Below are 12,049 nucleotides of genomic sequence, written 5' to 3'. Positions count from 1 at the left end.
GTCCCCCTTAAATCGTCGGCGATGCAGAATAACCCTTAAAGCATATAGAGAAGGATCGGAAAGGGATCAATCCCACTGCATTCGCATAAGGGAATCCAATTGATCAGAAGAAGGAGAGCACTATAAACCCAGAAGATTAGAAACCCCATACATTTCTGTCGTTGTTGCAGCTTAGTTTCTTTTTCTCCACTCTTTTATTTCCATTGTTGAGTTCTAACGGCGAGCACAATGGAAGGTCTACTTTTTCCTTTTTGCACCCAAACTGAACACGGAATACCCTGTTGTCCCCACAAACAGTATCCAAACCAAATATAAAATTGACGTTTTTCAATGTTTATCTGTAGGCCCACGATGCAAACTTTTATTTGCCCTTTCCGCTCGTAAATTTCCGCCAGATTGTGCTTTCACCGTCCACCTTGTGGGGGACGTTAGCGCGAGCGCAAAGGTTTCCACATCAGGAATATGGATCCGGCCCAGCTGCGATAACTCTCCCCCACACTTACAAGAAAAGCATAAGTACAAGATGGATTTCAACGACGATGATACGATAGCTTTGAAATGTCGTCTGATCCAGACCACGTTCCTGGAACAGTCCACTTGTTGGATTTGGCGGGCACGCTAAATGTGCAAAAAGTGCAAGATGGAAACGAGAATATCATTTTGCAACCACAGCCGCTGGACGACATCAACGACCCATTGCGGTGGAGCAAAAGAAAGAAAAACCTCCAGTTCATCCTACTATGGGTATGGAGTGTGTTTTTGGCCATCACGGTGAACTGGGGAGGCCCATACTGGGGGGAGTGGCAGGAAGCGTTTGGGGTGACTGCCTCGAGACTTAATGTTGCACAGGCACTCAACTTTTTGTTTTTGGGAGTTGGGTGTGTGGTTTTGCAGCCCACGGCAATGAAGGTGGGCAGAAGAGGCGTGTACTTGTTTTGTACCGCTTTGGCGGTGGTGGGTAACGCTTTGGCGATCCACGCAGATAACGTCAGCTACATCATGGCGCTGATGTCTGTGTGTGGGTTTGCTGCTGCTCCCACCAACTCTTTGGTGGAGATTTCCTCCACAGACGTGTTTTTTGTCCACGAGAGGGCTAGCAGGCTTTCATGGCTTGTGTTTGCGATTTACTTCGGAAGTTATATTGGTCCCGTGGTGGCGTCGTACTTGCCCAGCTGGCAGTGGGCGTTCAAGCTTCAGGTGATAATTCTCTGTGTGCTTTTCGTGGTGCAATTGGTTTTAATGGAGGACACCTCGTTCACCAGAGACGGCAGCGAGGCCGAAAACGAGATCTTGCACCAGATCAAACTGAGAGAGACTGCCATGATGAATGAGTCTGAGACCCCAGAAGAATCCAAGGGAAAGTCCTTCGTCAGCCTGGATCCAGTGGATGAGTCCGACTCATATATCGCATCGCCAAAGCCAAAGAGATCTTATAAGAAGAGAATGCAGCTTCTAGAGCTCGAATACAACGACAAGAAACCGTTCTGGAAGATCTTCTCCAAGCCCATCTACACAGCATGTTTCCCAGCAGTCGTGTGGCTGGGCATTGTGTATGGAGCCCAGATGATGTGGCTCTCGCTCATCACGACCACCCAATCGGAGCTTTACACCACATACTATGACTTTTCGACATCGTCTGTCGGCTTGTCGAATCTTTCTGCCCTTGGAGGAAGCTTGATCGGTATGATCTACGGAGGCCCTTTTGTCGATTGGCTTACCGTCAAACTAGCTCATAGAAATAACGGTATTCTCGAGCCCGAGTTCAGATTGTGGGCCATGATTGCGCCCACTTTGTTCAACGCTGGCGGCCTTATAGCGTATTGCATTGCACCTCTCAAGCAAGAGCCTTGGGCTGTTTCTATCATAGTGGGTCAAGGGTTTCTCGGGTTTGCCATGGCTGCAGCAGGCCCAATTTGCTTGACCTACGCAATTGACAGTTACACCGAAGCGGCCTCTGAGTCGCTTGTGCTTATCTTGTTTCTCCGAAACATGATTGGGTGTGGGTTCACGTTTGCGATCCAGCCGTGGCTCAATCGTTGTGGATTAGCCACGACAACGTGGTTGATGTTTATGCTTTCGATTGTGATCAACGGAAGCTTTTTGGTATTTATCGTTTTTGGAAAGAACATCAGGCGGAAGACAAGATTTGTTTATGAAAAGGTATCCGCAATGGAATGATCAGGTGGTAGATAGGTTATGGACATATTTTTGGAGTGAAGTGTAGACTCAATCAAGAGAAAGCATGAGACTCGGCGTTCATGATATTTCATACTCGACATTTGTCTAAAAAGCATTCTGAGGAGTACACTGTTGATAATTTTGAGCGTTTTGCAACCATTCGCAAAGCTCAAAGTAGTTAACCGCATGTATGATTAGCGTCAAAGAAGAACCATAAAAGAACAAAGCAGACAAATGCAATTCAGTGCAAATCTCTTTAAATTCGTTTCATACACACAGAATACAATTCCATTCATTGTCCTGGTGATGATGTCTGGAGACAGTAGTTGAACTCGACACCCAGACACCACAAGGATCCACCTTAGAGTGGTAAATGCGTACTATCACCAACCTCCAGCACAGCCCGAATGACTCAAGAAAACAGCGAAGGGGCTACGTATTCGGAACAGCTCTTGGAGAGTGCCAGAAGAAATAATGTGGAGCTTTTCAATACCATCAAGGAAGAGTTAGGGCTGCAAGAGAAGTTAGCCAATATCATTAACACAACCAAGGAAGTAATTACCGGCAATTCCCCCTTACATCTTGCCACGCTGATAGGCAATTGGGAATTCATAGACGCAGTTTTGGATGTGGAAGGCGTAGAGATCGATCCGCTCAACCGAGACGGCGACACGCCGTTGCATTTGGCGGTGAAATTCGCCGGAGACGAGCCAGAGTATGGCTATTTCATAATTGACAACTTGGTGGATGCTGGCTCGGACGCTAAGATCGTGGATCGTCATGGATTGAAGCCAGTAAACTACGTGAGGGAAAACGAGAAACTTCGGACGCTTTTGGAAAGCGCTGAGTTTGGCAGCTTAACCAGGGAGGTGCCTGAACCAGAGGAGGATCTTGATGACGAGGGCTCAGCGTCACCCTCCGATAGCGAGTAAGACTCAAAAGACATTGGTAAATAGCTGCATGCATTTTTTAGAGAAGGAAGTTGTCAGGTGTAGTTGGGATCCAGTCGCCTAGAGCAGCCTCGAGGCTGGCCTTAAGATGATGTCTTTCCAGAGCTTGCTTAATATCAAGGTAGGAGTTGAATTGTTGGAATTCTGGGAGTTGCTTGATAATTCGTGCCATATTTTGGTTGCAAAGGATACTTGAGCCGGAGGGCTTAGGTGGTTTGTTCTTGACAAATCCACCATATTTGGCGCCATTGGATAACACTTGTACAATGCTGGAAGCTGGAGAGCTCACAAGGCTTACTGGAGAAGGCACGGAGCCTGGGGACTTATGGAATTTGTATGAGTCTTTGTCATAGACCAAGGGCACAAGTTTCTTGCCTTTTTCTATCTCAATTCGTTCGAAGCACCTCTCAAAATCGTCCTCTCGGAACTTCTCCTTGGGCAATACAAGGTAGTCTAGATATACTGGATCCACAAGAAAGCTGTTGATCAGATTGAGGATACCTACCTCTTGCCGTAAACATAGCTTGTCTGAGCACGACTTTGACAAAGTGACGTTGCTGTCAGCTCTTCCCGGCTTCGTTCTCACAACTCCAAGCTTATCAAAACCAGCTCTTCCTCGGTTTATCGTGATTGAGCTTTCATTTTTCTGTTTCTTTGCCGCTGGCTCCTCAGCTCGCTCTTCCCAAGCTTCACGGCCCTGAGCAACGTAACTCATGGAGGCATCGCCACATGGAGGCTCTGATATGAACAAAGCCATCTTAATTTTTGACTTGAGCTTTAACCTTGAATTTTCCCTTTCCAAGAACACTGAATCCTCTCCTTCTCTGTCTCTCACCACATCCTTCAAAACCAAGTAGTTGAACATCCTCAAACAAAGAATCTCCGCATGCATATCGTGTACCACCCACCCATTGGAGTATTTTCTGACCTGGTCAGGTAGCGCCTTCACGCCCGTGGCCAAGCAGATGACTTCAATGTTCTCCTTCTCATCTACTGATACTAGACCAGCAAGAACAGTCCATTCCCTGACGCCGTTATCACGAACCCGAGGCTTTCCAGCAGTAGAATTGATGTGATCAAAAGCAGATGTCACAGCAGCAGCGATTTCATTTGCAAGCCCATGGCTGGGGGCCATACCAAAGAAAGAGGGACTCTTAAGCCTTCACTTTTTCGCACCCAACCCAAGACATAAATTGGTAGCAGAAGAGAGAGCAGACGATGGCGTATTTGGGATCGTTGTAGGTGTTGAAAATGTCAGCTTAGAAAGGATTCTGGCTACGTTGCATACATAGGTGAGTCCTGCCGCTATTGTCTCTTCGTGTGTGTTACATAACTTACTTATTGGGATGAGATGAGATACATGAAAATCAATTGGGCTAACAGAGACGTCACATGAAACATAAAGACCCTCTTTCATCTCAAATCAAGGTTCTCCTACTCCAGTAGGTATCCTCTTCCAACACAGTCCCTTTGTGCATCCGCTCTTTCCCTTTCATCATGCAAGGCCAGCCTTGCAAGCATCCCAAGATTCAGCGGGATCACCTTTTTTTCCGAAGAACGGCTCCCATAATCCCGAGTCCCACTGCAAGCACGCCTCCAGCGACTCCAAGCCCAATGAGCCCGTCCTCGGTGACTCTGTCGTCAATGGCCTTCTTGAGCGACTGGAACTGCGAGTTGTTCGGTTCCTTCTCTAGAAGCGCCTCAGCATATCTTCTGGCATTCAGATACTCTCCCAATTTGACGCTTCCCAAGGCCAAGTAGTATAAGGAATCTCTTCTTTTTCTGGGGACGTCCCTGTAGAGCACTGTCAAGATATCCATTCCTTGTTTCTGTTGTCTCGAGTTTTTGGTCTTGAGAAGCCCCCACGCATAGTTGAACTGCGAATCTGGTGTTTGTGGGTTTTCCAGCTCGAGCTGGTTCTTGAGAATCTGCAACTGTTCCGGTGCAATCTCCTCGTTGATCTCCTGAAAGGCGTTGTAGTCGTTGCCGAACATGACGTAAGAAGTGGCAATTGGTTGAATGGAATTTAAGAACGTGAGATATGCGGTTAAATGTGGCAATTGTCTGCTAGAAATTAGCTAAAACAGGAGAAAGTTGTGGATGGTCTTAAGGAAGGCAAAATTTGACTGAGGTGTATGTAAGGAGACTCCAGTATACAATCGCACTATATGTATATTTTCTTTGGTTGCAAAATAGAGACTAGCCAAGACAAGAATACCACTCTGTTAAGGTTTGCTGAATCAAACATAGATAAGATTAGCTTCAGATTTTATAACAACTGTACCAAAGTATACATTGTAGAGCTCCTTAAATAGTACGTGCAACATGCTTCAGAGCTATTGCCCCATTACAAGAGCCTACAACAACATAACCACGTATTCCAGACATCTCTTCAGCAAATACCCTCAATTCTTCAAATCACACCTCTCACATACCCAAAATCAATTACCAGTAGAATTGCGTAGGTTTATCTCCCAACTGTCCACTTTCCATGTCCATCCAACGGGTGCGAAATTTACATGGATTTCACCACACCATCAACCTTATAACTTTACCAAACATCCCCATCTACGCCATGGCTGAGCGCTCCAAGCAGTACTCTTTGCTCAACATCTGGTGCGTTTCTCTAGCCTTGAAAGCACTACTATCAATTGGGTACCACTCCACGGACTTAGACGTCCACAGAAACTGGTTGGCCATTACCCACAATCTTCCAGTGGCCCAGTGGTACATTGAAAAAACCTCTCAGTGGACACTTGATTACCCCCCATTCTTTGCCTACTACGAGTGGGCGTTGCTGTACTTAGTGCCTCGTTTTGTGAGAGAAGATGGCTGCTTGGCCATAGTGGAAAAGGGCATCTACAGCTTACCCACGGTGTTTTTCCAGAGACTCTCGGTGATTGTGTCTGAATTGGTGTTGTTTTTGGCGTTGCAATGGTACGTGAAGTCTGCTAGGCTGAACCAGGAGGCTACGAGAGCGTATGTGGTTGCACTGAGCTTGGTGCTTTCTCCAGGGATCTTGATCATTGATCACATACACTTCCAATACAATGGCATTTTGTATGGGTTTTTAGTGCTCATGATCAATTGTGCCCGTTTGGAGAAGTTCTTGTGGTGTGGCTTCTGGTTTAGTGTACTTCTCTGCTTCAAACACATCTACTTGTACTTGGCCCCAGCCGTGTTCGTGTACTTGCTTCGGGCTTACTGCCTTAATTTGTCCTATGACCCAAAAATGAGCTTTGCCCATAACGCAGTACGTCTTGTGAGATGGAAGAATCTCTTCAAATTGGGCTCGGTGGTCATTGGCGTTTTTATCGTTGCTTTTGGGCCTTTCATATACTACCACGTTATCCCAGAGATGATCGCCAGACTCTTCCCCTTCAGCAGAGGACTCACACATGCATATTGGGCGCCAAATGTTTGGGCTTTGTATTCGTTTCTCGACAGAGTGCTCATTCAAGTCTATAAAAGAGTCCCTCTCTCCAGAATACCTCTTCAGAGGGTGCTTCAGTTCGATCCTTCCCTCCTAAACAATCAAAAGCTAGTTTCCTCTTCAACAAGAGGCATAGTTGGTGACATTGAGTTCCTTGTGTTGCCCACAATTACTCCAAAACTCACATTCTTGCTCACATTGTTTTATCAACTCATGGCTCTTATCCCACTATTCCTCCAGCCTACGTTTGAACGGTTCCTTGGCGCCTTGACGCTTTGTGGTTACGCGTCCTTCCTCTTTGGCTGGCACGTCCACGAAAAAGCCATTTTAATCGTCATATTCCCCATCTCGTTCCTAGTGACGAGAGACAAGAGACTCTTAAGCAGTTTCAATCTTCTTGCATCTTGTGGCTACGTTTCTTTATTCCCACTCATCTTCACCCCAGAAGAATGGCTTATCAAAGTCGTCTTTACATTACTTTGGTACATCATCTTCTACTTCCACTTCAGGAAAGTTGTTAGAGTACCCAGCCACTTGACAGAACTGTCAGGTTACATGTTGGATAGAGTAAGCAATCTCTTTATATTGGGTCTTTTACCTGTAACCATCATCACTGGTATGATAGACCTTTTCCAGCACAAGTACGAGGTACTCCGCCAGCTTGAGTTCCTCAAACTCATGATCTACAGTGTCTACTGCGGGTTCGGAGTGATTAGCTCATGGAACACCTTCAATTGGCTTTACTTTGTCGACGAGACCATCTGGGATCCTTCCAGCTAGGCTATTCTGCAAGGCGCCAACTCTGTCAATTCCCTTGAAGAAGACGCCCCCATAATAAACTAAACCAATACTAAAATCAGCAAGCAGCAGGTGATTGGCGAGTGAAAAACTAAAATATTGCTAATTCCTTCCAATATGCACCCCTAAACATCCCCTTCGGATAATCTCTTGATGTGGGTATGTAGGGCTCTCTATGGTTGCTCGCATGCGGAGGTTGGCAGCAATTGCTATATGTACAGGGTCCAGGAGGCGTGTTTGGCAAAGGGGCTCCTCGGATTCGGACATCAGTCGTTCATTTGGCAACCTTTTATAACAGGCCCTTTTCCGCTTCCTCACCAAATTATCCGAGAATAATGTCTGATACTATCTCCCTTGGAAGATACCTTTTCGAGAGACTCCACCAAGAGCCAATTGGCTTGCAATCGATCTTCGGAGTTCCTGGCGACTTCAACTTGACACTTCTTGACAAGATTGATGAAGTCGACAACTTGACCTGGAAAGGCTGTGCCAACGAATTGAACGCTGCTTATGCCACTGACGGTTACTCGAGGGTGAGAAGTAACGCAAAGGGCGAGGAACTTGGTTTCGGTGCTCTCATCACAACCTTTGGTGTTGGAGAGCTCAGCGCTCTTAATGGTGTTGCCGGCTCTTATGCTGAGCATGTTGGTATGCTTCACATTGTTGGTATCCCATCCCTTGATGCTCAAAGGAAGCAGTTGTTGTTGCACCACACCTTGGGTAACGGTGACTTCACTGCATTTGGTAATATGTCCAAGGCTATCACTCAAACCCAGGGTATTCTTGATGATGGTGCCAATGCTCCTTCTGTCATAGACAGGGTCATAAGGGAGGCTTACATCAACCAGAGACCTTCCTATTTGGCTTTCCCAAGTAACATGGTTGACGTGCAAGTCCCCAAGAAGCTCTTGGATGAGCCAATTGATTTGCTGATTCCTGAGAACGACCAGGATGCCCAAGAAGAGGTGTTGGAGATCGTGTTAGATTTGATCAGTAAGGCCAAGAACCCTGTTATAATCATCGATGCTTGCTGCTCCAGGCACAATGCAAGCAGCGAGGCGGCCAAGTTGATCGAGGTTACTGGGTTCAAGTACGCTTCTACCCCTATGGCCAAGGGAACGAAAAACATTGACGAAAGTGGCAAGCGCTTCACCGGTGTCTACGTTGGTTCATTGTCGTATCAAGATGTCAAGGAGTCTGTTGAGGATTCTGACCTAGTTCTTTCCATTGGTGCCTTGTTGAGTGACTTTAACACTGGTTCTTTCTCGTACTCCTTGAGCAAAAATGCTGTTGAATTCCACTCCGATCACACCAAGATCAGAAGTGCCCACTACCCAAACGTCAGAATGAAGGAGCTTCTTGGAAAGCTCATTGAGCATCCCAAATTGAAGGATGCCACCTCCCATTATACTCCGGTCGACATTGTTAAGAACCCATTCAAGGCCGAGGACCCTGACAAGAGTGGAAAGATCACCCAAAAGTGGTTCTGGCATCGTTTGTCTGACTTCTTGAAACCTTCGGACATCGTTATCACCGAAACTGGTACCTCGTCATTCGGAGTTATTCAGACAAGATTCCCAAAGAACGTGTCGGGTATTTCACAGGTGCTCTGGGGATCGATTGGTTACACTGTGGGATCTACCTTCGGTGCTGCCACTGCTGCTGCCGAAGCCGACCCTAATAAAAGAGTAATTCTAATCGTTGGCGATGGTTCCCTTCAGTTGACGGTGCAAGAGATTTCCTCTATGATAAGACACAAGTTGACGCCATACCTCTTCGTGATTAACAATGATGGCTACACCATTGAGAAGTTGATTCATGGTCCTGACGCTGAGTACAACCAGATCCAACCTTGGAAGCATCAGTTGCTCTTGCAGGCGTTTGGTGCTACGAATTACGAATCATTGCAAGTTTCAGAGTCGTCTGAGCTCGACAAGCTCTTAAAAGATGAAAAGTTTGCCAAGAACGACAAGATTAGGCTTATAGAGCTCATGATGGATGAGAAAGATGCCCCAGAGAATCTTGTGAAGCAAGCTGAAATCTCAAGCAAAACCAACTCTGGTTAGCCTTCATGATATTGCATTTGATCCAAATAATAGTACAAACGATTTTTACTTTGAACAAGAAGTCAAGTCAAGACATCATCTCTTTGATCATGTAGCCGAACTACTCGTGAGTTCTGGAACTGAAAATTGAGTCTGGGAACAACGCTTCCAAGTCCTCGTTAAATAAATCTGACGTCATGAGAACAGGAGGACCGAAGAACTCCACATTGGCCTCGTCCAATGGTGGAAAGTCCATATCGTCTGAGTTTGTTTCTGGTAATGTGTGCCTAAGATTTATGTCTGGTTGATGCTGGAACATATCATGATTCTGGCTCTCATGAGTGGAGGAAGCAGTGTCTGAAGATGAGCCGTTCATCTTGACAGCAGCAGCATGTTCAAAATAGTTTTTTTCTGAAGATATTGCTTTGGCCTTGGTGTTGTCAAGCTTCTGTTTCTTCCTAGCCCGCTTGGACGTGGCGCCAGGATTAAAGTCTGGATCATGGCTAAATTGAAGCAGAAGCTTACTCTTGATCATTTTGTGGGACTTTTCAGCCAATGCCCACGTCTTCGAGCACCCAACAAGAACATTCAAGAAGTATATGAGCTTTTCCTTCGTCTCTTGACCAAGCAGCTCGCTTGTTGTAGTTAAAAGAATCACCGAAATCGACAAGATGCTGCAATACACGATGAAAATGGATGCTCTCCGCAAGCCGTGAGCTGTTTCAAATGCTCTGATGGCCAAGTAAAGGTCATCAATGGCATTGCTGCACACCACTGCTGGAGAAAGATGTGTGACGTTCTTCACGTTCTTTGCAATGCCGACGAAGGGTCGATTTAGGCAAAGGATCAAGATGTAGTAGTAGTAGCGTACACCGGATACGGTAGGGTTGTCAGAAGTCTGTTTCAAGCTGTTCTGGTCCCAGTTGAGATCAGGAGGCAAGTTTTGTTTCCATTTCATGATCTGGTCGTTATAGGCATACAACATGGATAGACGAGATACCAAGTTTAAGTCATCACCGTCAAGATCGTGGTGGTCCGAATCATGGTGGTCTGATTTGGTGAAGATATCATTGAGCATGTTGTCTGAAATGTTGATGAGGTTGATGATGTTCTTCAAGGGATCCGAAATATTCGTGACATTGTGAGGAACATACTTGTAGTCGTCTATCCAGTCTAATTCAGGTAAGTCCTCAGTCTCTGGAATTGTGGCATCCGACAGCTTCAAGAGAGATGGGCGCCCTAAGATAAGACTTATAAAATGATCAGCCATGTAGCAGCCCCAGTAGATCCTGCTTCTGATGGCCACGTCTAGTTGTTTCAAAGCACCTCTATTTTTCAAAAACCACACCTCCGGATGAAGCTGAAACCCCAAATCAAAGCCCATACGCATAGCATTTCCTGAAAGCATCCAGCCGGTGGAGTTGTTTCCGTTGCAGATATCGTAGAAGGCCAAAAGAAGGAAGCTTTGTACTGAAGTAATGGAAGGGTGTTCCAACCTAGAGAGCAAAAGACTGCGAGCTTCGTTATAAAAAGTGATCAGCTTGTTGTAGATCGACTCGACCTCAGACATTCTTGCCCCAAGAGCACAAATGCTGAGCACAAGGACCGGCGAGCAGTATAACGTATGAGGTTTTGGATGGAAGAAGTCAATCATGAACGCTTCTCTAAACACAAACATATTGTGGCCCGGGTACTGCCAAGTGAAAAAGAATTTGAGGCAGTGAAGAATGTCGGGGTCCTTGTTGAGCTGGTTGAGCACCGTCATGTCGTGGTTTCCTCTTTTCTCGTTCATCGCGTGTAAACGATGATCAGGGTCGTTATCGTAAACACTTGTGGGCCCGTAAACTGGTCTGATTTTCGTGGCAGGCTGTGGCTCCATGGACACTGATTTGCGAGGATCTTCAGGCTCTTGACTCTGCCGTTGCCCTACCGCTTGCGGGCTTGTCTGTTCCACTTTGTTCTGCAAAATGGCCTCTAGTTCCTTTTCGTTCTTCTCCAAATACTGTTGCTTTTCCTGGGGTGAGCCCAACGAGCTAAACTTCTTGAAAAACGTTGAGAATAGCTGTATCTGTTTTTCGAGCGTCAGCACGTAGCTAGCGTTTGGTCTCTTCTTCCTCATGTCGCTTAGCACAATGCACTCGACCCCTAATCGAACACAACTCGAGCAGGGATGCTCCAAGTTGCACTTGACTTTCCGAAGCCGACATCTTTGGCACGAAAGAGGCATTTCTTTCTTTTGTGATGCTTTTCGCTTGTGGATGTCGCCATCAGTTTCCTCCTGTTTAAGCTTAAGAGCGTCGGCATTGCTTTGAGCTGGAGGCGCTCGAAAGCCTAGGGAGGCACCTTGTGGCTTGTTGGTGGCGTCTGGTTCCGGGACCATAGACTGAGATGATTCGTTGTCTTCCCTCCTTTGTGTTTGTTATGTGTGGTTTTTTAACCCTTGAAGCGTTCACGCTCGGACTTTTTTCCGACTCGTTTCCCCACGAATCTCTGAGATGCCTGCGTGCACTCACCAGGCACTGGCAATGTCCACCTAAATACATCTATATATTGTGTCTATGTAAAGAGATGTGATGAATCTCTGATTTTTTTTAGATTCATTGCTATTAGCTTTTATTCGGTTTGAACCGTGAAATTTATGAGTT

General features: G+C 46.2%; 7 protein-coding genes across 7 annotated transcripts; 4 read left to right on the top strand and 3 right to left on the bottom strand. All coding sequences in view use genetic code 12, as the record gives it.

Annotated features, from left to right (window-relative positions):
• Window positions 1-558: 558 nt before the first annotated feature.
• On the top strand, window positions 559-2,178 carry CJI96_0003203 (uncharacterized protein; the record flags this gene model as incomplete). The annotated part of the gene is made up of 1 exon (XM_029032972.2): window positions 559-2,178. The coding sequence occupies one exon, from the start codon at window positions 559-561 to the stop codon at window positions 2,176-2,178; it is 1,620 nt and encodes a 539-aa protein (XP_028893287.2).
• Window positions 2,179-2,585: 407 nt separating this feature from the next.
• CJI96_0003202 (uncharacterized protein) lies at window positions 2,586-3,110 on the top strand (the record flags this gene model as incomplete). Its single annotated transcript, XM_029032973.2, has 1 exon — window positions 2,586-3,110. One exon carries the CDS (start codon window positions 2,586-2,588, stop codon window positions 3,108-3,110), a length of 525 nt encoding a protein of 174 aa, XP_028893288.2.
• Window positions 3,111-3,147: 37 nt separating this feature from the next.
• Window positions 3,148-4,263, bottom strand: CJI96_0003201 (tRNA-specific adenosine deaminase; the record flags this gene model as incomplete). Its single annotated transcript, XM_029032974.2, has 1 exon — window positions 3,148-4,263. One exon carries the CDS (start codon window positions 4,261-4,263, stop codon window positions 3,148-3,150), a length of 1,116 nt encoding a protein of 371 aa, XP_028893289.2.
• Window positions 4,264-4,666: 403 nt separating this feature from the next.
• On the bottom strand, window positions 4,667-5,122 carry CJI96_0003200 (uncharacterized protein; the record flags this gene model as incomplete). Its single annotated transcript, XM_029032975.2, has 1 exon — window positions 4,667-5,122. One exon carries the CDS (start codon window positions 5,120-5,122, stop codon window positions 4,667-4,669), a length of 456 nt encoding a protein of 151 aa, XP_028893290.1.
• A 581-nt stretch (window positions 5,123-5,703) lies between these two features.
• On the top strand, window positions 5,704-7,341 carry ALG8 (dolichyl-P-Glc:Glc1Man(9)GlcNAc(2)-PP-dolichol alpha-1,3-glucosyltransferase; the record flags this gene model as incomplete). Its single annotated transcript, XM_029032976.2, has 1 exon — window positions 5,704-7,341. The coding sequence occupies one exon, from the start codon at window positions 5,704-5,706 to the stop codon at window positions 7,339-7,341; it is 1,638 nt and encodes a 545-aa protein (XP_028893291.2).
• Window positions 7,342-7,694: 353 nt separating this feature from the next.
• Window positions 7,695-9,425, top strand: CJI96_0003198 (alpha-keto acid decarboxylase family protein; the record flags this gene model as incomplete). The annotated part of the gene is made up of 1 exon (XM_029032977.2): window positions 7,695-9,425. One exon carries the CDS (start codon window positions 7,695-7,697, stop codon window positions 9,423-9,425), a length of 1,731 nt encoding a protein of 576 aa, XP_028893292.2.
• A 100-nt stretch (window positions 9,426-9,525) lies between these two features.
• TEA1 (Tea1p) lies at window positions 9,526-11,784 on the bottom strand (the record flags this gene model as incomplete). The annotated part of the gene is made up of 1 exon (XM_029032978.2): window positions 9,526-11,784. One exon carries the CDS (start codon window positions 11,782-11,784, stop codon window positions 9,526-9,528), a length of 2,259 nt encoding a protein of 752 aa, XP_028893293.2.
• Window positions 11,785-12,049: the final 265 nt, after the last annotated feature.

Source organism: Candidozyma auris, chromosome 3 (assembly GCF_003013715.1).
Source record: "Candidozyma auris chromosome 3, complete sequence".
Classification (NCBI taxonomy): domain Eukaryota; kingdom Fungi; phylum Ascomycota; class Pichiomycetes; order Serinales; family Metschnikowiaceae; genus Candidozyma; species Candidozyma auris.
This window is presented reverse-complemented; position numbering and strand designations above follow the sequence as displayed.